Here is a 27,711-nt window from a genome sequence, read left to right as displayed (position 1 = left end):
AGATTTTAGTAACTGTCAAATAATATTATTGGCCAATGTATCCAAACTGTTTAAAAAGTGTGACATTACTGATAAATTCAGTAAAATACATGGAATCAAACAACACAAATACATTTTAAAATTATTTATTATTATTTGTAAGCCAAAAACAACTTTTTAAATGCGTTTTTATCTGTTAACATAAACATTTATAATCAACCAAAGATTTTGTGACCCTCCTGCAGTGCTTCTCTGGACCCCCTAGGGGCCGCAAAACCCCCTGTTGAAGACCTATGATTTTTTTTTCTGTTTTACAACCACATTTATTATTTTCTATATTTAGCTAACTCAGTGTTTCACAACCTCTTGAACCATGGCACATATAAAATTGAACGCCTTTTAAAACCATATTTAAGTTCTGAAAATGCTGCATCCATGCTTATATCAAGCTAATGTTAGCTAACTATATTAGCTACTATGCTAGCCAACAAGCACTTAGGCCGGTCAAAGTTTGACGTTGTATACGGGCCATCCCAACTCGTTGTTTTTCACATTTCACATTTGTAGTTTTTAAAGCCAAAAACAAAGACATTTTGCTCCTTGAGGCACATGATGATGATGATGATGATGATGATGAAGGCCGTCTGATACGAGAGGTAAGCTAGGTAGGTAGAGTGGTAGAGAGGGAGGACTGATTGACAGGGTCGTCATCCAATTCAGTACAACATCATTCCCATATTTTTTATTCATATTTATTTTATATTTCTTATTAACACTTCAAGACATTCAAGTCATCGTGTCTCCAGTCGAGTCTTAACCATGCAGGTCCAAGTCCAGCCTCAAGTTTTTTTTATTTTTTGTCAAGTCAAAAATCATCAAAACCAATAATTCTTTAACTGTACAGAAACAAAATGATCAGGAAAGATTACGGCTCTATGCACAAAAACAGAGTTCTGTCTAAAACGTTCTATCTATCTATCATTCGATCTAAAACGAAGACCAATCTCATTAAGTCTCCATGTTCCTCTCACAAGGCACCGAGCTTCTTGAGGGACCATGTGTCCTTCTTGAACTCCACAGGAGACACTTGATTAAATCATTTTTTATTTTTTTTATTTTATTTTTTTTTTTAAATGTCCTTCTGCCAAGGACAGTTCAGACCCGTCTGAATCATAAGCTTAAGTTTGAAATTCAATCAGCCTCTGGTGAATCTTTTATGCGTTGACATTAACTTTATAGTCACATTTTTTTTCACTCTTTATCCTTAGATACTCCCTCTGGAGTTTAACATTGAAATCTCATCACAGAATAGGCGGCCTTCTTACTTCTTGATCCATTATGACAGAAACTCTGCAGAGCTGAAGCTTCACAGCAAAATGCCCGATGTCATTTAACTACATTAGATGTCCTTTGTCTCTCAGATATGTCGTTCTCCGGCCTTTGTCAACTGTCATTCTGTTTTACTCTGTGCAGAAGCACATCTGTTTTTGAAGCTCTAATTTGTACCAAAGCCTTCAGAAAGAATAACCATTAACAGAGAAAGAAAGAAAGAAGAGGGCAACGTGCTTGTAGACAAGACAGAGTACATGAAAGAGGATCTACGTCCTAACAGCAGGGTGACAATACTCCAAAGATCGTAGGTCATTCAGCCGCAGATATTTTTTGTGAAACCTGACCTGCCTGCATAGACAGTTCTGGGTCCTACCAGCATGGTGGGGTGGTGTAACAGACCCATGCCGCCCCCCTCCCTTTTTTTTTTTTTTTTAGCCAATCTCATAACTCGCAGCCGGCAAACAACCCCCTCCTCACGGACTCACATGGCGACTGTGTCTCTGCTGGGTGGGGCTGGAACTGGGGTCTTCTGTAAACGAAAATTCGCGGCGGCTCGACGTGTCGGATTGTGAAAACACAACAAACAATGGACAGGGAACTGAGTCTGAACAGAGCAGAGACGTTCTCCTTCGTCAACCCCTGGATCAGATATTTTCTCTTCTTCTTCAGCTTCTTGTTTTGGGTGAGTAGAGTTGCAGAGATGAAGGATCTGCAGTCGTGCAAAGTGCCGGGAATGACAAAATGAAAACTGTTAAGTTGTCCCGGAACATGATATATATTTGTAGTATTTTGTAGCATACAGATCTCCATCTATCGGGGAGCTGAAGTTCTCAAAAAGCCTGATCTGCCAGAAAGAAAAACCAAAAAAGAGGAAATTTATAAATAATAAATAAATAGATTCTACCACCATCCAGAGCAGCCTCCCCACCGCTACCTGTTTTAAGTCTTGTACGGTTATTTATGATATTCAGATTCAGTAGCGAATGTTTAGTGGTGCACTCTTTTCAAATCAGCTGAGCGCTACCTTACACTGAACTATATATACACATGCCAACGGTGTAAGCTGCTGCTGGTCTGTGCAGCCATGCTCTGAAACTATGAAGGCCACATTACTTTGAGTGTCATTTCATCCGTATAATCGACGGCGCTGACTCTCGACAAGTGGGGGGGTATTTCTGCAGTAGGAATGAGGAGCTAAATTAAAAAAGTAAATATATTAAAGGACTGCACAAAATATATCATCCCATACCATAACATACCATACTTGCCTGACAACGCTGAGCATGCTCACAATGGGTATCTCCTCAGGATCTGGACACCGGAATCAATCTTTGAGTTTCCATCACTCCTAGAAAATGCAGGATGGTCCAAAAGAGCAACTTTATTCTCTTGGAAGAAGTTCTTGGTAGTAGGGCGTTGTGAGCTGCAGTGTTGTCCTGTTCAAAGACCCAGTCGTTTCCACCCAGATGAGGGACCTCAGTCAAGAGAGATGCCAACGTCTCATCATAGCCAGCAGCCATTTGACACCCCCCGAAAAACCTCAAGCTCTTTTGTTCCTTTGAAGGAAAACCCACCCCAGCTCATGATGGAGCCTCCTCAACTGTGGAATCCATCAGGACCGTCCAGTTTAGATTTTTTCTAAAGCTTTCTTCCACCTTTTCATGTTTGATCCTCCCTGGCAAAGTCCAAATGGGCATATGTGTGGCATGGGAGGAGACCTGGCCTTTGAAGACGTGTCTTGTTCTTCTCTCTCAGATGCTGTCTTATGGTTATTGGTTATGAATGTATCAGTAGGGGCCTCCATTCAGGTTGAGGATCAACCAGTGTCTTCACAGACAGCACAGATTAAATGTTATTGGGGCTACCGCTTGACTGTCTTTGTCCTGTAAGCCTCAGGATCTGTGAAGAAATTTAAAATGACTTATCTTAGTGCATCCAACCTCGGCAGTGATGGCACATCGCGAGAGGCCTTGCTTGATTGTGCAGGTCATCAATCCTGCCACGTTCAAAGACAGAAAGTCTTTTTGCCTTTGGCATGAAGGAGGTTGTTTGCCTGATAAATAGCCTATTTGAGTTTTTTTTTAATTAAATTTTACAAGAATAAAAAACAAAGAGACAAGCATATGTCCAGCCACTCCCACCAGCTCCTCCGGAAAAATCCTAAGGCACTCCCAGGTCAGACTGGAGATATAATCCTTCCATCATGTCCTGGGGCGATGCTGAGGCCTCCTGCCGGTGAGACATGCCCAGACCACCTCTAACAGGAGGTGTCCAGAGGGGATCCTAACCAGGGGCCCGAACCATCTCAACTAACTCCTCTCGACGTGGAGGAGCAGCGGTTCTACTCTGAGCTCCCATGTGTCCGAGCTCCTAACCCTACCTTTAAGGCTCACCCTAACCACCCTGTGAAGGAAATTCATTTCGGCCGCTTGTATCTGCAATCTTGTTCTTTTGGTCATTACCCAAAGTTCGTGACCATAGGTGAGGGTTGGAAGGTAGTTCGACCGGTAAGATGGAGAGCTTCACCTTTTGACTTAGCTCTCTCTTCACCACAACAAACCCAACACGTCTATCGATCTCAACAAGAAACAAGCATACAAAAAACAAACAGAGCGAAAAATAGAAACAGAATATGAGTGAACAGACATGTTGTTGGTATGGCCATATGTTTGTGTAAATTGGGGTGATCAATCACGCAGATAATGATTTACACGTCAAAGAATATGAAGTCCAGCTTTCCCAGTGTTTTGTAACCTTGGGGAGAATGTCAGTGTTCCCATGCATCGTATTTCGTTAATAGCGGTAATCCAGTCATTCCTTGATGGCAGATTTGTCTGAAGCCATTTCTGTGTAATGGCCGTCTTGTTCGCAGCCAGGGGTACTTTATAAAGATAATTGGCCTGGTCCATAAGTCCAGCTGGGATTTTACCCAAATACAGTGTAACAAAAGAAAAATTTGCTACATGAAAGTCTGAATTTCTCCAGCAAGTTCTTGCCAATATGGTTGAATGAGGGGACAAGCCCAGAACATATGCAAGTGGTCTGCCAGTGTCTGACCACATTGTCTCCAGCATTTATCCTGTCCCTGGAAAGTGTGCTGCTTGAATTACAATTAAGGAGTCACAAAAAATAATCTTCTTATGTCCTTCCAGCAGAACTCTCATCAGGGTCTGGAGTTGGTGGCCTTAGCTTGACCCATCCAGTCATCTTTTATAAAATTGCGAAATGAAATGGTTAAACCGTCTTTAGCCTTGTACGCATCAGCAAATATACTGGTCAGATTGGAATCGCTATTGTCTGTTTGTCTGATTTCCTTGTTGAAGTAGTCTCTGACCTGGAAGATCCTCAGCATGTCCTCTCTTCCCCGTCTGTATGATTTAGAGGCTGTTATACCATCATCATGTGCCCACTGCCTGAACGAGTCATATGCCACCCATTTCAATATCTTTGCATGTTTCTCAAGCTGGAGTTTAGCCTATTTGACTTTAAATGCAGTTTTTAATGAATTGCCAGCTCTTTTGAAGATCTACTTACAACCCGGCTATGATCCACCAGGGCAAAATGCAAATACTGGTAATTTTTCTCCTTTCTTCACATTAGAACTTTTTAACAGCAGAGATTTTGACTTTCTGGAAACCACCAGTGTTAACTGATGATCTTATTAACATTTTATTCGCATCTTATTAACATTTTCCAATATATACCTCATCAGAAAAATTAAAGCCACGCTTTGAAAACACATCAAATCTCAACGGGAATAAAAGCATGCAGATATGCTTATCAGTTACTTTTATCTTATCTATTACTTAAGCCTCTCCGTTATGTTCTAATTCATCCCCCGGCCTTGACGCACACCGCTATTGTGACATAATTAATCATGTTGTTTGTTTCGTAAAGGGTACGAAGTCTTCAGTTACAAAAGTGCCACTGTTGTTAGCACAGCAAAGAGACCAGAAGGAGGGAAAGAGATAAAGGTAGAGACCCACACAGGGAGCCATTAAACCATCCATCAAGTGTTAGTCATCAGCGGTCGCTTTCACACAAATACGCGCCATTAAGACTCTCTTTGACTCCTTCACTTTCCAGCCACATTACTGGCTGATCACATCTCTAACAGTACAAAGTCCCTACGCCTCCATTTCATCCCCGTTCATCCAGTCCCGCACAAAACCCAGCGAGGAGGGAAACACTGTACAGTGCTCTCGCTGTGTTTAGAGCCAATCAGCTATAACTGCACCCCCAGCAGGAGCACGCACCCCAGCTTGTGTTGACTTTGTTTATCAGACACAGGCTCAGAAGAGAACGCCGCAGCCCTAATCCATCAGGCCTTTGTCCCCGCGTCCCCATGGCTCAGTTCAGCTGGCTTTCACCTCCGCGCACAGTTCGCTGGGAGAAGCCTGATTCATCCCTTTGAAAAGCCTTTAAAAAGAAAAAAGAAAAACAGAGTGCTGGAATACATTCGCTGTGTGTCTCCTGTTGCAAATGCACGCTGCCATCCGAGTATTTTTTAAAACCTTGAAAATACTAGAAAATGTTTTTCTGTGTCTTGTGGAAATGTATGGTCTTGTCCGACTAGAGTATTGATTTACCTCTTTAAAGCCCACAGAATATTGTCTGGACATGAAGGCCAGCCAATTAAAAATTATGCCGCTTTCTACGCATATTACGCCGCGGCTCCTTTCTGCAGCTATCGTTGCTTATATGCAGTCGCACATTGTCCATCTTTGTAGACTCTCTCACTGGCTTTTATTTATAAATCTTTTAGATTTTCTGCCCCGTCCACATGGAACGATGTGCAGAAGGACTTGAAGTGGACACATCTCGTTTCTCTGGGGGAATTTAAGACAATTATAAAAGACAGAGAAATACGTTCATTTGCAACTTGCGACTGCACTGTGTAATCATGTAGTGTGTGTCTGTATTTTGTGTTTTGTTCTTTTTGCTGAAACCGTTCTGTTTTCCGTGCTGCTGCCTTGGTCACTACTGAAAAAGATTTTTACCTGGTTAAATAAAGGATATAATAATAAACAACCTCAGGAGATACAATACAGGTTGTCAAATAATGGAGACTAACTAAAAATAATAAATAAATAAAATCCAGGTATATATAAGAGCTGATCAAAAAGCATTTCTTATACACACAACCGGACACAGAACTAGTATTCAAGAGAATGTTTGTGAATCTGGTGAAAGGTGACAAAGAAGATAAGTGTTGACAAAACAATCAACAAGAAGCTCCAGTTCCAGCTGTTTTACACCTACTTCTTTTTTTTCCTGTCTTTAGCAACTTTAAGTAACACATGACTCAAGTGACAGTGTCAAATGATAATGAGCACTGTTCTCTAACAAAAGGTCCACTTCTAACCTACAAACAAGCTGTTAATCGTAGCAAAAAGATCACAGACAAACCGTGTCACATTTATTTCGTGTCAACATCCGTCAAATTTGGACGTCTGAAGCTGAGGTCCATATGTCTTTTTTTAATTTTTTTTTTTAATCCACCACCTAGATGTTTTTCATGTACACCTGAACTGGTGCGGTTACCATGGCGACGGCTGCTCTGCATACTCAGTACCTGAGGAAAAGCTTATCCCCGCTAATCTCGTCACACCTGTCTTGCTTGACGCTGCAATAAACTCTGCTGAAAATAACAGTCGGAGGCACTCCTGAGCGTTTCCCCAAATAAGAAATGAAGTAACGCAGCGAATCCGGACAGAATTACAAATCAGGTGGATTTCACAGGCGTTGCAGAGGCTGTTGAATGCATGTAGTTAAAACTGTCGGGACAACCATGAGAGAAATAGTAATTAGTGACTGGTAATGTGCCAACTAAACCTGTATAAAAACTAAAATCTTTCTTTTTCACAGGTTTTCTCCTTGTTGATAATCGCAATCGGGGTGTATGCTAAAATCCAGAAAGCTACAGGTACATGAAACAACACTTCCTTTCCTTTTCCCTTCAGCTCCAGCTTTGTTGGTGGCCTCTTTAAACTGCAAACCTGTTGAGCTATCCATGAAAACAATTGTATGCCACGTGTGCTCGGTTGGGTTTCAGCTTTAGCCTTAGTTAACCCAGTGTCTCCATTTTCACATTTTATTTGAATAAATAGCTGATGGACAATGAAAAGGGGGGATTAACCTGGGCTCCTCTGACTGATTACCCCTCTGTATCTGCGCATAATCCCAAACAGATCACGGGTGATTTCAGAGAATAAAGGCACCTAGCATTTAGGCAGATTAGAAGTGAGGGTTGGGCGGAAGTGTAGGTGACACAGAGGAGGCCGGCTATCTAAACGGAGGCTGTTTCCCTGTCTTTCTACCAGACACGGTGCGGGACACGTTCCTGATCGACCCGGCTGTCATCCTAATTGTGGTGGGGGTGGTCATGTTCTTCATCACTTTCTGTGGCTGTATCGGAGCCCTCAGAGAGAACATTCGCCTCCTCAAGACAGTAATAGACATAATAGATACATTATTAATAGCAGTGCTGTGCTTTGCTACCAACCTGGCAGCTTCAGTGACATTTGTTCTTAATCTTAAATCTGTCAGCTGTGTTTCTTTGTCAGGCTTCTCTTCTTTTTTTATTGTCTTTTCTTGCTTTAGTTCTCCTTCAGCCTGACACTGGTCTTCCTCACCCAGCTGGCCATAGCAATTCTGGGCTTCTTCTACTCTGACCAGGTACCTGCCTCTGATGATTCTGTGATACAAGGAACTTTAATTCCATGTTTGGTGTCAAGTTCTAGTCCAGAGTTACACCACCACCGCTAGCACCATTGTTTTGGATATGTACTAAGATCCCAAGTTGCGCATAGTAATCTGCCTGCACAATCTCGGAAATTTAATTTACTTTGCAGGTGATTTACTGATTGTGACTGTGTAAATGACAGCGGGTGCATGTGCCCATGTGTAAATGATGCGATTTGTGTTCACCGTTGAGGCTGCAAGTGCAAAACACTTGGTGCCGTTAGAGCAAAAAACATCTACATATGATGCTAAGACACGACACAGTGACGGAAATAAAAGAGGCCCACACAACGGAAAAACAGTCATTGTAGACCACGGTAAGCGAATATGAAACACGCAAATAATTTATTGAATACATCTGATCCGTTTGGATATTTACTGAATAAAGAATAAGAATGTGTTTAGGGGGGCAACGTTTAGTTCCAAAATGAAGATGCGTGAATTCCTCCGCTACAATAACAGCAGCCATGTTTGCACAATTACACGCAGGACAAACCTTTTGCACGTCCTTGCTTTCAGGTTAGATAAATTCCTTTTCCTGTGCTAAATTTATAGCGCCGAACACACGAAAGTTGTGTGTAAACGCCCCATATTGCATATTCATTGAGGTAAACGCGCTAACTGGATGCAGACGCGTTATTTTGCACCTTTGAAAGACGGAACCTTCAGCGTGCTGTTATTAAAATTAGTTTATAGGATTTAAGTAAATTTTTTTTGTGCGCGCAATGAGTTTGCGGACGCTTTTGTACATGCAAACCTTTAGTAGATGTGTGTAATGTATTCTCTATCCCGTCACTTGGCCATTGTGAATGTTTCTAATCTACAGTATATCCAACTTAATGAGGCGCCTGAACTCACAGATGGTCCCAGTGAGTCCTCGTGGGGGGGATATCTTGGCGTTGTCTGTGGTGCATATCGTACACAGAAAGAAAAAAGACTTACACACTAGTGTCACTACCTATAAAACCTCCAAATGATTTTCACTGGTTTGTTTTCTGCATTTCCATGCTTCTCTGAGCAACACACACTGATGAGCTTTAATCCAAATTCAATGTGTTCATTTGGACAATACCTTGGACTTTTTTGCACATAGGGCCCCGATATATACTTGGATCATATCTGCCAACCATCACATAGCTATTGATACTGCATACTGATGATAGGAACTGACCAAGGCATTCAGAAACCACTAATACCTTCGCTGATTGCTTTACCTGAATAAATATGTGATTAAAAACAGTACAATCACGGCTATTAATCAAGAGAAAAAAAAATGAACGTAGGTCATTCATTAAAGAACAAGAATCATCTGTGTTACGTCCTAATTCCCACGCATGAAGTTACTAGTCTGTAAGTGCATGAAACTTTCTTACATTGTACACCGATCAGCCACAACAAAACCACTGAAAAGGAACTAAAAAACAAACAAAAAACATGAAGAACAGCACAAAGTGTCGACCTGGCCTCCAAATTCACTAGATCCCAAACTGACCAAGTATCTGTGGGATGATCCACAGAGGAGACAGACACAATATCAGGAAGATAGTCATAATGTTAAGCCTGATCAGTGTATTCACGTGTATTTGAACTGCATGTGGCCCTTGTGATCGATTTTAAGACAAGCAGGACGGGAAGAATCCCTTTTTCAATAATCGTCTTCAGTAACATCCCATCCGAGCTCCACTGAGAATAAAAAACACAACAGCCAGCCGTGGCAACATTCCCTGACATCAGTGTGCGGTGGCGAGGTGCCTGATACCTCTCCTCTCCCCTGTGTTCTCTGTCAGCGCTGGGACTGCCTGCTGCTAAACAGAGCAGTTTAACAACCCTCCCAGCATCCTTCCTCGCTAAATGATTCAAATGCTTCGGCACTTCAAAGTGGAACCAAATGTTCCATTTCAACAGATCCCTTGAAGGAGACATTGCCGCTAATGACATAGTGTGACGGTGGGCTCCAAAGCCCACGAGCAAATGGTGGAACGTGGGAACACAGAAATGGTGGGGGGGGGCGTGGGGTGAGCGCGAGGGGAAAAGCGTAGCACAATTTAGTAAAAAATACTTCAGGATAAAAAAACCTGGGCTATTTTGCTAGAGCTCGCAGTATTTATCAGTGTAACCTTTCCCAACGCAGTCTATAAAAAGGAACAATTCACAAAGCCTTCAGCAAACCGCTCACGGACGTTCACTCCGAGCTTAATGAAATTTTAAAGTTCAGCGGATTATTAGCATAGACTGCTCTTATTAGCATATATTACATCTGAACTCAGTCTGTACAGCCACGGCGGGTGGAAAGACTGAATACCTAAATATGTCAAGTCATGGCCTCACTGATAGCAAGAAAGGGAAAATAATATTACACACAATATACCGACAAAATAAAGTATAAAGCTATTTGACTATTCCTCACCTTGTGCTGTTCTTTGTGTTGCTTTGAGTTGGGGGAGGGGTTTAGGTCTGGTTTCGGTGGGTGCTACATGTGTCAGTAAGTGAGGTGGTCGATGTCATTTACTTCTCCTGTCAGCGGTTTTAGTGTTGTGGCTGATCGGTGTAATAGAAACGTGTCGGCGCACATTACAATTTAATACCAGTACAAACTACAGCCTCCGAAACAATGGAAACACTATTGATTGGCTTCTTTAAAGCCCAGCAAACATGTGCTGAATCCCTTTAACCTTCATGAAGCTAAAACTCAGTACAGGAGTTTTACATTAGAAAGCACTTGTTTTCACAGTGTTCCTAATGAGCTGGCAAGTAAGTGTATATTTCATCTAGCTTTCGTTCAGCTCGAGCGGAGCCAACGAAAATTCCCATATTACGATAACAGATGGCTAAGTTAGAATGAATCACAGCTTAAAGAGCGTAAAATCTGCATGCACACTCTGGGTTTGGTACGTATCGATTTCAAAGGCGTGAATTATTTTATTATTATTGCAGTAGGAGTTCAGCTCTGTTGCCGTCTAGTTTCGAAACATCCCACAGGACAATTACACGGTGCTAACAAGATGATATTACGTAGACACGCCTTATTATTTATTTATTTATTTATTTTTTATATAGACAGATGGAGAGACTGTTCAACGAGGAGACTAATGCTGCGTAATGTGTCTTTCACAGCCTAAGGGCAAATTTTCCCAACACGTGACTTTAGGAGCCTTTTCAGAAAAACAGATGCGCGTGCAGCGCAGTTCAACAATGCACACAATAGTGCTGCACATGCAAATGACAATGAAGATATCATAATTAAGTGTGAACGCGCCCTGGGTAATTCATTAAGCCAGAAAACCTCACTGAGCACCTCAGCAGCTGATCCACGAAGACGGTTGTAGATAGTTCACCTCTGGTAATTTTAATGAAGTTATTATTTAACAGACTTTCTGATTTGTTAATGTTTTTAGTATTTTGCTCAAAATATGTAACACATGAGGAGATGCAATAAGTGAACATAAAGTATAAAGTAATTAGTAAAGAAATGAGGAAGAAAAAGTAAAATATACATAAAGAACACAGCCTGTGGGACAATACATTAATACAGGAAGAGATTTCTTCCCTTTCCAATAAAAATCGTCTTCCACATAATTGTGCTTACGGACAACATGTCAGTTTCCTTGTACTTTTCCTTGATAAAATGTCCACCTCTGCCATCTTTTCTCTAACAAACCTTGTAGCACATGAGTCTTTTTTTTTTCCATTGTCCATATTTCCTTTCCTTTATGATACTCAGCCTCTGGTTCTCAGGAGGAGATTGAAGTTTGTTCAAGTTTCTTGTGAGTAATGTTGATTTTGTTTTGTTTTTTACTTTAAGATACTTATACAACCCCTTCTTTCTCCTCTTATAGACACGAGATGCTTTTGGGAAGTTTGTGAAGAAAGCCATTGTGCACTACAGGGATGACCTGGATCTGCAGAACCTGATGGATTACATCCAGAAAGAGGTGCTACAGCCAATTCCACTTAGCGCTGGTGGCTGTGCCTGTGTCTGTAGCTGTATCCTCAGCACCCAAGCTTCAGACTGATCACAGCTGGTGGTTTATTGAATATGTTTAAGCACTAAACTAACAAACCACAGCTAGTGCCCACAGGCTTATTTATTTATTTGTTTGTTTATGGCTTTGGCGGCGGATTTCCACATGAGAGGCTACATTTAGTATATAATAGAGCTCCTGTGCTCTGTATGTAGTATATAATACATGTGGCATATAATACAGCTCCTACGCTCTGTGGATATCCTCATATGATATTCCTCTCCCATCTGCACATACTGACACGTTTGTGAGTTTGTGTTTTCCCGTGAGAGGAGCCCAGATTGGCAGGGTTTATGTGTAACTTCGTCACTTTATAAGCCAGTGAAGAATGTGTGTGTATCTCCCCACTCTGTAAAAAAAAGTAAGTTTATGTGTTTAAATCCCCACTATGTACATAATCAAAAATGTGCGTAGCAAGTAATTGGACATATGTGTCAGTTAAATGTGTGACACCCTGCGTTGTATGTATGTAAGAATGTATGTGTAAGTCCAAATTTTGTACATAAGTGGGAGTACAAGTCCCCAATTTGAACGCAAGCAGGAATATGTGGTTAAATCACAACTTTGTACACAAGTAAAACCGTCTGCATGTGTAAGTCCCCATTTTTAATGTACTTGTGCTTCGTACATAAGTGAGAATGTGTGTGTAACTCCCCACTTAGCATACAAGTACGAATGTGTGTGTGTGTTTAAAGTCCCAATTTTGTACGTAATGCATGTATGTCTCCATTTTGCACATAACTAAAATATCTGTAAGTCCTCATTTTTACATAAATTTGCATATCCCTACTTTGTATGTAAGTGAGAATGTGTGTGTGTGTGTGCAACGCCCCATTTTGCATACAACTACGAGTGTGTATGTGTGTGTGTGTGTGTTTAAAGCCCTGAGTTTTGTAAGTACTGTGTGTATGATCCCACCTTGTTTGCAAGGGAAGATTTGCGCATATGTCCCCGTTTTGCACTAAAATATGTTGTCCACTAAAATAGTCCCCACTTTGAACGTAGGCAGGCGTGTGTATAAGTCCCCATTTTGTATGTGAGCAAGAATGTGTGTATGCATGTAAGTCGTCATAAGTCTTTTACAAGTGAGAATGTATAAGTATATGTGTATGTATCAGTCTCCAATTTGTTTGCAAGTGCGAATACGTGTATTTGTCCACTTTGTACTGACATAACAATATATGCACGTGTTTAAGTCCTGTCCTGTGTTTGTCTGTAAGTCCCCAACTTTGCACATCAGTAAGAATGAGTGTGCGCGTAAGGTCCCATTTTGTATGTCAGAACAAAATGTGTAAGTTCTCATTGTGTGAGTATAAGAATGTGTACACATCTCTACTTTGCACACAAGTGAGAATGTTTGTAAGTCCCCACTTTGACCTTGAGATTGTGTGTATGTGTGTAAGTCCCCCACTTTGCATGAAAGTGGGAATACGTATGTGTGCGAGTCCCCACTTGAAGAATGTGTGTTGAGGAAGTCCCCCAATTGTAAGTAACATAAACGTACATAAGAAAAGTATGTGTGTAAGTCCTCTTTTTGTATGTTTGTTAGAACGTGTTAAAGGTTGTATATCAGAATGTACCTCAGTGCTTCTCCTCCTCTCTCTAATCCTTCCTCAGTTCCAGTGTTGTGGCTGGAACAACTACACGGACTGGTCTTGGAATCTCTACTTTAATTGCACACATGAGAACCCCAGCTCGGAGCGCTGTGCCGTGCCTTACTCCTGCTGCACTCCTGTTCCTGGAGAGGTCTGTTCTTTTCTATGGAGAATCATAACACACACACACACACACACACACACACACAGCGACGACACAATCTGCATGGAAAACCGTAAAACACTCCTTCAAACGAGGTCTCACACAATGTTGGATGTCATCCAGCAACATCCGTCGAGCTGTTTGAGTGGCTCGGGCCACGTACCCCCAGTGCCCCCTGGGTAACGGCGAAGCTGAGGCTGCTTACGATGGCAGACGAGCACCTTACAAGGCAGCTCTCACCACCGGTGAGAATAAGTGTGAATAAGAAACATTGTTAGTTGCTAAGAGTAGAACCGAGAGAAGTGCCATGTAAGAGCATGTCACTGACCTCTAAAAGGAGGTTTTTGAAGTAATGTCTTGAAGTAAAACCTGTACGCTATCTGTCTACAAATGTTACACTCTGGACCTGTACTTAAGAGTTTCGCATTCACACACAAACCCAGCTTTTCATCGTAACACAAAACGCTCATGTGTTCCATCTTGAAAATAAGAAAAATAATGGCTTTCCTTTCATGCAGACGGGAGAAGAGCCACGCTGTCAACTGCACAGGCTTGATTCAAATGAGTCTGGAGCTGCGCCTGCTGATGTCAATTTTCCACAACTCCATAAAGGGTTAAGGGTTAAAAGAAATTACATAATGAAACAAACATGAATCAAAGAAAATAAATCAATAACAACACCTGATAGAAGTGGTGGTAATAGTGTGTAGATGCAGACATGTAGTCAGACTTGTCTGTAACAAACAGCGTTTGCATTATTTAGCCAGTGGATACGTGCACAGGTTTGTCAAACCAAGTGTTTTATATTTTAGATTTTATTTTTGTTTTCTTTGCCTTGAGGCAACAGCATGTCTGCGTTTGCAGGTTTAAACCGAGGTGGCATTAGTTTCCTTCCCTTTAGGGTTTCTAGGTTGTCATGCACCGATCTGGTCTGATCACCAGTTTCTCCCTTTGAAGAACGATCGGTGTGTGAATCTGATGCCTCACATGCTGAACCCAAGGTGTTCTGCATCTAAGTTCAGAATAACAAAATGATCAAGGGAATAATGTCTGAAAATTTAAAAGCTACATATAGAATAAAAGCAGTGACAGGCTGAAGTTAATCAACAGAAAGAGCATTAGGTGTGATGACGCCATGCCTGTAGACGCATTTGAAACCTTTCCAGTACGTTGGCTGTAATGACTTTCCCGTCTTCAAACCTCCTTTCATGATACTTCGTATTCACAGAATCAACACCGCATCCGTCTGCACATGCATAAAATTGTGACGTCTGCATGGTAGCGCACAAGCAGTATGTATGCAAATGATGTACTCACGCATGCATGAATACACACATTTACAAGCGCACACAAGCGCACAAATCCGCATCCAAAACATGTCTCTCATCTTTTGCAGACACAGCAGCGTGCCGTGAAAGGCACCCCTGACAGAATAACTAAAATTCATGTAGGTCCATCACTCTGATATTGATTAAACATCGTGCTACACGGAAAACAGATCACAGCAACCTTTTTTCTACACGGGTGAAAAATCAATTAATTAAACAACAGAAGAGCTGATGCAGTGCTGCAACCTGCTGGTGGCAGTCTGCACCTGCATGGTGCAGCGGCATCCTGCAACAGTCCAGAGCCTCTCGACGGCTCTGATTCAGGCGTCTGTTTGTAAACACTACAGACGGGTGAAACGTGATAAGATCAACTTGGTAATCACTTGTGTCTTTTACAGGTGGTGATCAACACCATGTGCGGTTTTGGGGTCCAAGCCCAAAAGTACCAGGAGGCAAACAAGTCAATCTACCCAGTAGGCTGTGCAGACAGAGCAGTGCTGTGGATCGAAACTCATCTGTTGCTGGTCGGGGCTCTCGCCCTGGGTCTGGCCTTGCCTCAGGTAACCCCACACTTGCACTTATTAACGCAGGTTTGCACTAATTCCAAATGGTCTCCTGCCATTGCTTAACTCAGATAATTCTGGGCCTAGATGAGTCAAGCCTTGCATTAACTTACGCACACGCGTAAGTCAATGCGGGTATCAGTGGAGGATCGCTGGATGGAGGGTGCAGCGATCAACGTATTGGCTGGAGCTGCTCCCTCAGACTCGTACGGTGCATTCGGACGTGAGCCTGAGCAACGCTTCATCAATCTGCACTGTTCCTGCAGTAACCCGCAAAAGAACATCAATCTGAGAGCTTTCAACAACTTTTCCGGCGCAAGTTCAGATTGTCTCACATAAAATGTCTTTGTCCTTGCACACAAAGAAAGAAGAAAAAAAAATCGAATGAAAATCTTATTCTTGAAGAAACTGATAAGGACTGGGGTTAGTGTGAGGCCACTGGGAAAGAAGTGATTTAAAAAGAGAGGCTCACACCTAGACACGCTACATATAACTAGGCACGATGGAGCAATGAAAGTTTCACCGCACATTATTCTTTTATTACATTTTCTTAGATCAAACGTGCGGGTTAATGCGAGTTAGAAGCCCGCGTGTGATAATGTAACGTTATATATCGGAGGAGGATACTGATGGATTGCTGCACGGAGCACCTCAAATCCCAAAGCGTTAAGCGCTGTTGATAACTCAAGTCAGTATGTTAGATTGACCATAAAATCAAATTAGCACTCATCAGGAGCTGCCACTAAATAATTAGTACACTTACTCATCACAATGATTTAGGTACAGAGATTCTCGGTCAGCTTGCAGATCTGCCGCTGGATCCTCAGCCTGAATATTCTCGCTCCGGTCTGTCTGATCGGGTCCCCAATGGAGGGAGGCATGTGAACGTCCCTGTTGCATTAGTGTTACAGTTGCTTTGATGTGCTGTAAATCAAACTTTTTTTCTTTTTTTTTTTTAAGTATTGCACATCCTCACTAAACATTCACTCAGCTGCTCGGTGGGAAGTCAGATCAAACTGTTAATTATTAAAAAGGCTCTGCTAAAAGCTGTCCAGCAAATGTGCGAGTTTTCGAGCAAATAAGGAAAAAAAAAGAAAAAAAAAAAAGAAGTATGCAGTTATTTAAAGAGGCTCGCTGCAAAGAGGCGTATCTAATTTCCAAACCGTTCTCCTCCCAGCGCCGAGCGTGCGTGACGACACCCTTCGAGGGACCTTGAGATGTTCGGCACAGGCTGTACAGTTACAGGGCGTCTGTTCCTTAATCTAAAGTGGCTGCCGCTGTCCTCTAGATTGCAGGCATCGTGCTGTCCCAGATCCTGATCTCTCAGATCCAAGATGAGATTACCTCGGTGTTTTGAGAGCGCGCCGACGCGGGGGAGAAAAAGAGCAGCACTTCACGGGAGTCCACCGACACGGGCAAGGACATCTCTTGTTTCGCAGCCGCATCTTTGCAAAGTTAGAGTGCAGATCTTAAGTGGTCGCCCACATAAAAAAATGGCATAAAGTGTATTTATTGGTTTTTAAACATGGTTTTTGTATTGACATTGATTCTGAGAGTATTTTTCATTTAAATGTGTTAATAAAATTCAGTTAAAACTAATTCTGCGTAGTCTACGTCGATTAGAAGCATCGATTTTTTAGCTTGAAAAATCAGCACACATAAAGGAAGTGATAATATAGTACATTAAGGCTACTTATCGTGGTAATAAAGGCAACTTAAACTTAAGCTAATCAAGAAAAAGCTAATAAAATGATTTACATACATTTAAACACTGACTTCATTCCAGCTGTTAAACGTTTCTTCACTGATCATTCATTTAATATGGAAGTCAAAAATGTTTATGATGGCTATCAGCTGTTCTGACAAGTGTGTAAAGCTCTTGCGAGTTCTCGACGAAGTCGACCGAAGCCAAACACTGGTACATGAGCTAACAGTGGTGTTTTGATGTTTTTTGCATGGACAGTGCTCTGTGCACCTCACAGTCACTCTAGTTGTGAAGGGCCAGAGCTCTCTGCATCAGACGCTGGGTCAGGGGGGAGTTCGGCCTCGCGGCATCGCGCTCCACCAGAAGACATCTGGGGGAATTCAGCACAGCACAAGACAGTGCAAAGAGATGAACACAGATTCAAAGAGACTACAGACCGAGAGGCGAATGTGATCAATAATGAAAGTACAACATGGTGTACAGACAAGGGAAGCCGGTTACGTAATGGGAGCACAAAAACAGCTTGTGTTGTGCATGCACACGGACCCCAGTCCCAACAGCAAGCGCACAATAGCATGATGAAATCCTGCAGTTCAAATAAAGATATTTCTCTTTTCTCACACAATCTCTCAGCAGAATCCCACATACAAGCATGCATGGCCCAGACAGCATGCTGAAACTAGAAAAGACGGATGTCTGGAGAGAAATCCCTGATGTGCATTACCTCCCCAGCTTCTGGTGGTGCTTATTCTCTGACTTCACGGCTGCATGAATAAGAAGTTGATTGAACAGATCCCTCTGTAAACAACAGTACACGGAGCCATTAGAAAACACAAACCTCTTCGGAGACTATGCGTCTTTCTACCTTTTTTGTGTTGCATTGTATGTTTACAGCTGCACCGCAGAGACTGGCTCTCACAACACAAAGGCCATAAAATGCATGAAGTCCATCAGCATCCATCACGAGGATTCATTATTCATATACCGGTGCACCGTGCTCCACATTCTCACACTATATGGTATGTTCCTAGACTGAAAGATGGTTGCTCTTATGCACAGCGCTCTTCACCCCTGGCCACTTTTTTTTTTTTAATACAGAGACTAGGAGTTCTCTTTTATCTAAGAAAACACAATATAGTATGATCAATGGTTTTTAAAGAAGGTAAAGCCTCAAGGCTGGGAGCTTTTCAACTGTGCAATAAGAGAGCCGCACTTTAGTTTGGGCTCGAATTTAGTCGACTTTTTCATGTTTGCTTTGAACTAACTCGCAGCTTCTCCTTTCCGTGGGCCTCACCTGTGCATCACTGCCCCCTATGTCTACAACGCGGTAGCGCAGAGGGTACAATATCTCCACGGCTCGGTTGTAGTTGCCCTGGTCGTACTCCATCATGGCCTGACACATCGGTACACCTATAGTTCCAGCAAGCTGAAGTTGCTGATTGTCCCCTGGCTCCCTGTGAAAGAAAAGACCAGTTCAAATAAAAAAAAGAAAAAAGAAAATATATGTTTGTTGAAAATATGAGGACGAGAGATTTATTTTTGCGTAAAATAAATACGACGCTAACATGTTAACTCCTGTATCATGTAATGTGAAAAGTGTGAAAATTTACAGAAAAGAGTTGGTTTGTTTCTACAGTTTTACAACGATGCTAAATCATTATTTTCCTGAACTCTGAATGCAAACATCTGAGAAGGATTCATTTCAATGTAGGGGCCAAATATTACATACTGTTTGGAAGCTTTCTTGGATTAGCAAATGCCTAGAGTCACTGCCTCAGACTGTAAAATTACATTGTGGCAAAAAAAAAATATGGATTATGTAAAACTGCGCAATCCTCCCAAAGCAAGGTCATAAAAGTGAGTGATGGGGTTGAGGAAATGCAAAGCTTGAAACTGTCTGCAGCTTTGCTGATGATTCAGAGCAGAGCTGTGGCGAAGAGAAACTCGAGACTCTCAGGGTGATACAACATTTATTACGCAACCCTGAAAAACATGACGACTTTAAGGACTGGTTTTAAATGGCAGCTTTTCTGTGGCTTTTCGTGACGGACAAAGAACCGGGGTACAGGCTGTTAATGGTCGAGACGCCGGAACATTATAACCGCAGACCCCCACAGAGGCGGCAGCTGCTACCGGTACATCTGCCACAGAGAGACAACCCCATTCCTTGAGAAAGGCTGCGATCCTGTTTCTAGCTGCGTTCTTTCTCCATCTTCCAGCCTACGCTCGGCCTTGTTTCTGCCTCCGTTTTTACATAAGGCTCGCTCTTACGTAAGGCTGACTGGCTGAGCGTCGAGGTGTGCAGAGGGGAGAAGAAATGGCGCGGAACTCACTTAGCCAACTCCTGCAGGCCCTCCAGCAGACGCCGACTCGTCCCGCTCTCTTTCGCTCCCAGTGACACCATGAGGAAGTGGAGGTCGTTAAACAGGGTCACGTGATCGTCGGTGTGCGGCTGCGTCACCTGGAGCAGCTCCCGCCAACGGTCCTTCACGCACACGCCTGAAATCACGCAGCAAACACAAACACAAAGATCGCTCGGAGGGCTGCAAACGTATGAGAATTTATTTTTCATTTCCGGGCTTCGTCTCTACAACAGAGGCAGTAAAACAATTTGGTTAGAGGTTCTGCTAATTAGCCTCATTTCCAGGACCGGGGTTCTGATTAATGAAGTATGAAAGCATGAGATTATCTCACCTCATTAGCGGTTTCATTTAAAGCCATACTTTCTTAAATTGTCTCAAATTAGATGTTACAGTCGCCCGTCAGCCCATTAGCAACACATTAGCAAAGGCTCCTGCGTTTCCATCAGGCAGAATCGGCAGAAATTCGAAAAGCAAAATGTTTGTACGTCCACGTTGTTCTGTGCCTCACCCTCCATTTCCAGCCTGCAGAGCATCGAACAAGCATCGACAGTGTCCAACATGGATCCCGAGGCTTTACAACGTCTCAGGACCTTTGGGGAAACAAGACACACTTTGAGTTTTCATGCTGAAGCCTGAATGATGTAACCGCCACATAATGACATTTTCCCGAGGAATCACATTTTCAAAAAGTCATGTATGTTTTGCTAGATTCCCCTGACATGAGCGCTTAAACATTCATGAATTTCAGCTGACTTGATGTAACAATTTCCACCGGGACTCAAAGTTACAGCAATGGTAAGTAACTTCGTGAAATGTTCTTGTAAAGGTTCAGGACATCAAAGAGGTTTACTTTCAAATTGTCTCAACTATTTTTAAGAGATGAATAAAATGATCGTCTTTGGCAGCTGACACCGAGACGGTTGTTGTGGTTCCTTGACTTCCATTTGCTCCCATCTTGCACTTTTCCTCTTCACTCACACTGAACCTAACACATTGTTTTTAGTCACTTCTGGTATCGTTCTTGAAACAACTCGGGCATATACACCGTTCAAATTTTCATGCAAACTCTCAACATCAAACCAACCTGAGAATCGTATATTTGGAGAGCGGCTTCATATTGCTCCTGTGGAGGAGGAAGAGAAGAGGACGAATATTAATAATTTCAGACTTGAGGGATAAGGTTGATAAACTGTATTGCACAGATGCAAACACAAATTAATCTCTTGATATAATCAACTCCAGCCTTCAAATTACCCACGGGAGACGATATCATAAATACAAGTTCCACAAACACTCCTGCTGCCAAGTATACGCTTGACTGAAAAACTCATTATAATCTTTACCTTCTCTATGAAGTACAGAGCCCAGTGCCAATAGTTGTGACTGGCCAGCACGTCAGACACCTGGAAATAAATATTGCATATTTTAAAAATATTTTTCTTCCTGGGGCTATTTCGCTCGCTGTGATTTAATTCATTTCTGTCTGGAGCTCTATGAGGTTACTTTAAATACCTGCCAGTCTTTCTCTCTGGCCTCCATGAACTTCAAGCCTTTCTCCACCTCTGCCTTCATCTCATATACATGGGCAACGGAATGAACGGACCAGGCATCGTCCGGGGTTAGAGCGAGGCCCTGCACAAGAGTTTTAACAGTTTGCAATAAACCTGGTGTCCAAAAAAAAAAAAGAAAAAAAAAAAGGCGCGTTTCTTACAGCGGAGTAAAAGGACGATTCAATTGCAAGTTCAACTCACAGCTGCTATCTCTCATTTCATCTATGATGTTCCACAATCTCTTTTCAAGTGACCCTGCTTCCTGTTGTTGCAAATTACTTGCAGAATTGGAATCGGACACAATCAGCGCAGGCACAGGCGGCTCGGCGCACACACACACCTCCGGCGCGGCGTGTGCGATGGACTTAAATGAAAAACCTCACCTCCATGGCCACTTTCTCAGCCTGGTCGTAGAAGCGAGTCTCCAGGAGACCAAAGGAGTATATTCCTTTTAGATAGCTGAGAACATATACAGCCAAATGCATCCAAATATACTCACTGCAATAAAATATGTCCTATTATTACAAAACATGATTCTCTATTTATTATGCTTGTGTGGTCGTTTGTACCCAGATAAAGGCATATGTGGTTTCCAGTAGGGAAGCACCCTCGCCACCGAGTCCCTCATCTGGGTCTGGGCTCCCATGTAGAAGTAAGCGTCATGGGAAAACTTGAGGGCCAACATATCAGTGGGATGATCCACCAGAATATCTTCCCATGTATCGCAGGCTTTTGGAAAATTCCTGGGAAGCAATGAAAGACAAACCACGCGTGTAAATAAGCTTTGTGAGGGAAGTATTCTCCAAGAGAGCTCCTCAATATTACAGTGCATTTGATTACACCGTGGGGAAATAAGCCAGGGAAGATAAAACACAGATATTACTTGCTAGACAGGGATTAAATTTTACATAAAAGTTGTCATGCGAACGGATGAATGTGACTGCATCACACGGGCACAGACTAGGAGCGATTAAGGAAATGAATGGATATAATTGGATAAATTGTAGTTTTGCGTTATACAAAAAGAGGCCATTTCTTTGCAGGGAGCCCACTTCCTCCGGCTCAGAGAAAATCATCTCTGTTTAAACACTGAATGAACTATAGACTTCACTCGTGACAAAGACATAGGAGGAAAAGTCCTTCTGTTGGGGAGATCATTACATAGTTTGATATAAGCAGTTCTAATAAGCAATCTTGTTATTTCACATTAAAGTGATTATACACTTATTTAAGAGTAAAACTTACTTGTTAAAAATGTTGCTAATGTTTTTTGAATCTCAGGTGACCAATGTTTGCTTTTCCCAACTTAATCATGTCATCCCTTTCCACTTCAGACTTTGTCATCCATGCTTTTATCTCTGCCATACTTGGCTACTGGAGTGTACTTTATTCTGGTTCCAGCAGCTAAATATAAATAGACTATGGTTGACACAAAACGCTGTTGCCGAGCTTTTAACATGTACAAAGAGCAGAGAGAACAAGAGTATCACAACACACTTATTCTTGCTTCCTACGTCTCTCACGTATTAAGGCTCTATGACCCTGACTGTCCCTGTCCTCCTGCAGGTCTTTGCAAAGATTTCTGAGCGTTGAAGAGTTTAGATGATACTGGAATCACAAAATCGCATTTTCCCTTCAGCTCCTTGCAATTTAACAGTTTCATCACCTACGGAGGTTAAGAACATTTGGTTTGATTGGATAATTTGATATGTATAGAGGTTATGCACATGACGTCACAGCTGGCTGAAGTCTCCGTGGTTACGAACACTGAGTGATCATCATAGGCTTTAATCGTGTCTAAATTGCAAAATTAATTTAAAAAAGTGAGGAAGAGCTGTTGGGCGTTTGACTGTACCAACTGATTTGAAAAGCAGTCAGAAACATATTTACTCCTGTAAGCCAAAGAAAAGAGAAGTAAATTGATCGATGCATTGGACGAAACAACTGAAACCTGGTGTCAGATAATACTAATTTATGCTGCATTTTTTTGATGAAGTCATATGTTACTTCTCAGTAAAGCTCTTAGCGTTAGCAACTTTTATTTAGCTACATTTATTATAAAATGAAATGCACTAAAACTACATTAAACTAACTGAAACTGAGGCTAATCCACTTTTCCAAATAAGGGCGCAAAGCTGTTGGAGCTGTGTTGTTTAAAGTACCAAAGTCATACTTTAGTATAAGTATAGTATTTATGTTGATACAGGTCCATATAAATATCAAGAGAACTGATTTATGTCCAATTGTCCTTAATTTGATCTGATAATCCACATTTTTCCTGGTCTTGCTGTATTTACGGCTACATTTCACCATGTTTTTGCCACTCATGGGGGCGTGGCCCTGGGAGGAAATGATGTCAATGCATAACCTCTATGTAAAACAACTGCACTCGCACCAACTCAACAGTGTTTTGGATCCACTATTACAACTTCCAAAGGTTTTAGTGCTTTTAAGACCCCTCTTTGAGAAACCAGTGGCCTCTTAAATTTGTTAGTATTGTCCATCCCTCCGTGTTAACTGTTTTTCAAACAGCATCCTGTTTCTGGATCTTACCCATGTGAGAAAAGCTCCATAGCTTTGACATGGAGCCTTTCTCTGGGGGAGAGGTCTTGGCTGTTTGCAAGCTCCACTGTTTGCTTCACAGCGCTGGCCAGGCGCTCATCCAGCCGGGTGCTGCTTGTTGTTGCAACCAGCTCCAGCCCGGTGCTGATCACATGGCCCATAACTACAGGAAAAACAGATTAAAAAAAAAACAAAACACTGGTCTTTTGTTCTTTGATTTCTCCACTGCAACAGAAAAGTTAAAATTAAAAAAATCATATGCACATTGAAAGCTTTGCCTGTGGGTGGTAACAAGACGAGAAGAAGGCCGCTCTTCTGCAGCTACCTAGTTAACTTTCCTAAGGGCTTTCATCCTCGCTGTGTGCCTAATGACAGTGCGCCGTAGTTCAGTGTTGATTTACTTAGGATTTGATTTTAAATGAGCTCTCTAAGGACAATGGTTCAGCGTTTAGCCATTCTGCAACAACAACTAAAGTGTCTATTTATGTGATCACAGTGTTTGTAGTGGTGCTAAATCTACGCTTTGCTTTCCATCCACGACCGAGTTTAAACAAGGACACCAGCAGAGACAACTTGGCTTCATTTATATATCCAGACTGGATTTACCTGCTGTTTACACTTCCTGCAGGCAACGTGACCATGAGTTTGAATTGTTTAAAATCTCACATTCTGAACAATTCAAAAGCAGCTCCTCCAGAGCATGTTCAATGTGTTGAGCGTGCACAAGTCAGATTTGATTCATTTGCATGAGAAGAACTAAACATTTAAAACACTTGAAGAGGGCTAAACCCGACAGACTTCTAACTAATGAACAACAGTGGAGACCTGAACTCCTCCATCCAAGTACACAGGGTCACAATCATTCTTTAATAAGGTTATTTTGGCAGTAGATAAATTAAGCTCATCTTTATCCCTTCCTTCTTTATTCATCCTTAACGTCTAACATGACTTGACTTTTTGCTTAACTTTGCCTCTGAGCCATTCCTGTGCCTCATCCGAGGCTTATTTAATTAAATTAAGGATCTGATAAAATAAATGACTGACATACACTCACTAGACAGTCCATTAGGTGCACTAGTGAAAACAAATGGGCTCTAATATAACGGGACCTGCACTAAATCTTAACCTTTTGAAGGTTGCAGTATTCAGCATTTGTTTAAATTAACCAATTCGACAGTGTTTTCATTTTGGAGGCTGCGGTGTGTAGTACTATTGAACTGTGTTGTGTTGTGTTCTGTCACTTTCACAACCCCATTTTAGCCAGTGGGCTACTCATAACAACAGAAACACTTTGACATTGATACATTAGAATGCATTCGTTTTCCCTAGAGTTCCTAATGGGCTGTACAGTGTGTGTACACCAATCAGGCATAACATTATGACCACCACCCTAATACTGTGTAGGTCTCCTTTGTGTCGAGCTGGGTGCTACATTTCTTAGTAATATCTACACAAACGCCAACATATCCCAGTAGTCACAAAATTGTCACAAAATGATCAATGTTCTCCTGTCAGTGGTTTTAATGTTGTGGCTGATCGGTGCATGTGTTCATATATTTACCAAAATTAGGGTCGGCCGCCTTGATTGCAGAAATGCATCCATCAAATCCTCCCACGGTTTCGTCGTTGCGCCATTTCACATACTAGGAACAATACACAGTTACGTTTCATTCATTCATACATACATACATACATTCATCTGCAGATCTGGATGTTTGGGAGGTGTTCGTGGGCTACCTGCGTGAGTATGGCGTCATACAGTTTGCAAGCCTCATTACTGGTGGTGGACAGCGCGAGGCCTTCTGCCCTCCATGCCTGCAAGAAACAGGAAGTGTGATACCAAAACTAAAAGTCATGAATTCCTGTGAAAACAAGGGTGTCAAACTAATACATACAGCCCAATTTGATCACAAGTGAGCCGGACCAGCAACATAGCAGTATAATAACTAGGGATGTCCAATAATATCGGCCAACCGATAATATCGGCCAACCGATAATATCGGACGATATCAGCCTATGTTTGTAATATCTGTTCATATCGTTATCGGTTTTATCACTGATAATGAAAACAAATAACATAATGCCCGGGTTGTGCTGCTGCATGTTCCTGCTGCTGCTGCTTGTGGGTTCCTGAGACATTTACCGACCTTATAAAACTGTACCCGGAGCCAAAACAACAACAGAGTGTAGCTAGTGTGGCTAACAGGATGCTTGCTACCTAAAATTAGTCTGGGCCTAACACATCCAAGATGTTGCAGTCTGCATCAAAAACCACTTCTGTGTTGATACTGTGGTACCTTTTCCTGTTCACATTAATGTTCTCATCCACACTTGGAGTAATAATCCTAACACGTGTTCCGTCGGTCGTTTGCACCGACTACTCCAGGGAAGCCAGCTGTTTGCATGAACGCAGTTTGCTCCTGTTGAAGGAGCAGTGAGGGTCATTATTGTTGTTTCCATAACAATTCTGCTAATTGACGGTTGTGATGGTCCTCAGCGTTACACTTTTCCTGCAGCGAGATATCGATGCATTGTGATGACTTTTAATTCTAGTGTGAAAGCTCTAGATAACACCCACTCCGTCCAAACAATGTTGTTTCATCAGCTGCACGTTATCAAAAAAGACAAAACGTCCTTCTGCTTTCAGAAGGAGACTCTCAGTGACTTCCTCCACCACTTAGGACGCCTCTACAGGTCTTTTAAATATCTGAAGAGGTGATTCTTAAGTTTGAGAGTACTGTTAGAGAGTAGAACTAAATTCCACAAATTCCCACTTCAGACTAAAATGGTCCTCTAAGACACTTGATAAATAGGGTCTCAGTGTTGCATTCTGTCCACTTCTCTTACTACAAAAAGTGGAGGAATTACTTATTTTTATTGGAAGAAATTGCAGTCTTCTAAGCAATTTTCGTACTTTTGCAAATTCATGCAGATAACACGGTCTCTGGCGGCCGCTTTATGCCCGCGGACCCTATGTTTGACATCTGTGTGTTAAAATAAGCAGATTTTGCTAACTTTAATAAAAAAAAAACTCCTAACTCAGTGAACGTCCATATCCTTATTTAATTCACTATCAATATGTGAAACACTACTTTGTGTAAACACATAGCTATAACACATTTTAATCCAAACCAACAGATGTATATACTTCATTAACGGTTACGTTCAAAACCCGACTGCAGATTAATTACACGACAAATACACAGCGAGTTTCGTTAAACTATTCTCTTGCACACTGTTTTCTCTCTTTCTTGCAGCCACTTCCAACACTAACCTGACAGTCTCTGAAACTCGAGCCAGCCATTTTTACGTCCTTCTTCCAGCTGTCGAACTCTTCTTCGTGGAGTTACAAGTTTGCGGCTGGTCAGTTAAAGCCATTGACTGTATACAAGTTAATATTAACGCGGAAGAAAAACCGGAACTTACCTTTAGCACTTTGTCTTTTTTCAAAATAAGTGCATGAGCAACCCCCTTTAAAACCACACGTGAAGTAAGATTTAATCTAATTCATCTTTACACGTGTTGTGACAAAAAGAAAAAATAATAAATAAATCAAATAAAAATCCCCTCTGGGTCTGTTTCGTTTGCCAATTTTTTTTTAAAAAAATTTTAAACAGATCCCTTAACTGTGCAATACATGTTTACATTTTTACCAGAGCTGCTATATATATATAAAAAACAAGATATATTTTATAATTCTTGTATATTTTCATATTTTTTAGTATTAGTATTTTAACTTTAGCTTGTAAATCTTTGTAAATACCTTCTTTGCACTGTTCTACTTTGTATGTACCGTACTTGAGTT

General features: G+C 41.7%; 2 protein-coding genes across 4 annotated transcripts; one reads left to right on the top strand and one right to left on the bottom strand.

Moving 5' to 3' along the window:
• The first annotated feature begins 299 nt into the window (after positions 1–299).
• Positions 300–17,325, top strand: tspan33b (tetraspanin 33b). 3 transcript variants are annotated; one of them, XM_047596262.1, is made up of 8 exons: positions 300–1,993; positions 7,180–7,237; positions 7,635–7,684; positions 7,915–7,989; positions 11,892–11,987; positions 13,695–13,823; positions 15,562–15,723; positions 17,015–17,325. In XM_047596262.1, exons 1-8 carry the CDS (start codon positions 1,898–1,900, stop codon positions 17,081–17,083), a joined length of 735 nt encoding a protein of 244 aa, XP_047452218.1. In that variant the 5' UTR covers positions 300–1,897; the 3' UTR covers positions 17,084–17,325. The 3 variants fall into 3 exon arrangements, with proteins under 3 accessions (XP_047452218.1, XP_047452217.1, XP_047452216.1); XM_047596261.1 differs by having other exon boundaries at positions 303–1,993; positions 7,635–7,762; positions 16,904–17,325; XM_047596260.1 differs by having other exon boundaries at positions 326–1,993; positions 7,635–7,762.
• Positions 17,219–27,325, bottom strand: ttc38 (tetratricopeptide repeat domain 38). Its single transcript, XM_047596252.1, has 14 exons — positions 27,181–27,325; positions 25,644–25,721; positions 25,468–25,549; positions 23,898–24,069; positions 21,914–22,087; positions 21,728–21,803; positions 21,307–21,426; positions 21,138–21,197; positions 20,879–20,917; positions 20,303–20,384; positions 19,765–19,930; positions 18,726–18,885; positions 18,156–18,229; positions 17,219–17,801 (listed from the first exon to the last, which is right to left on the bottom strand). Exons 1-14 carry the CDS (start codon positions 27,208–27,210, stop codon positions 17,714–17,716), a joined length of 1,401 nt encoding a protein of 466 aa, XP_047452208.1. The 5' UTR covers positions 27,211–27,325; the 3' UTR covers positions 17,219–17,713.
• Between the last annotated feature and the right edge of the window lie 386 nt (positions 27,326–27,711).

The sequence above is a fragment of the Mugil cephalus genome, chromosome 10, assembly GCF_022458985.1.
Source record: "Mugil cephalus isolate CIBA_MC_2020 chromosome 10, CIBA_Mcephalus_1.1, whole genome shotgun sequence".
Taxonomy (NCBI): domain Eukaryota; kingdom Metazoa; phylum Chordata; class Actinopteri; order Mugiliformes; family Mugilidae; genus Mugil; species Mugil cephalus.
The sequence above is the reverse complement of the archived record's forward strand: the minus strand, read 5'-3'. Positions and strand labels throughout refer to the sequence as shown.

Bases quoted from the DNA above. Each gene is read 5' to 3' on its own strand.
- tspan33b (XM_047596260.1), top strand. From the start codon at position 1,898: ATGGACAGGGAACTGAGTCTGAACAGAGCAGAGACGTTCTCCTTCGTC. The intron at 7,238-7,634 runs GTACATGAAACA...TCTTTCTACCAG, and splicing joins TAAAATCCAGAAAGCTACAG to ACACGGTGCGGGACACGTTC. The intron at 7,990-11,891 runs GTACCTGCCTCT...CTCCTCTTATAG, and splicing joins GCTTCTTCTACTCTGACCAG to ACACGAGATGCTTTTGGGAA.
- ttc38 (XM_047596252.1), bottom strand. From the start codon at position 27,210: ATGGCTGGCTCGAGTTTCAGAGACTGTCAG. The intron at 19,931-20,302 runs GTGAGGCACAGA...GCGTGATTTCAG, and splicing joins CTGCAGGCTGGAAATGGAGG to GCGTGTGCGTGAAGGACCGT. The intron at 18,230-18,725 runs GTGAGGCCCACG...TGTTGTTTACAG, and splicing joins TAGGGGGCAGTGATGCACAG to AGGGATCTGTTCAATCAACT.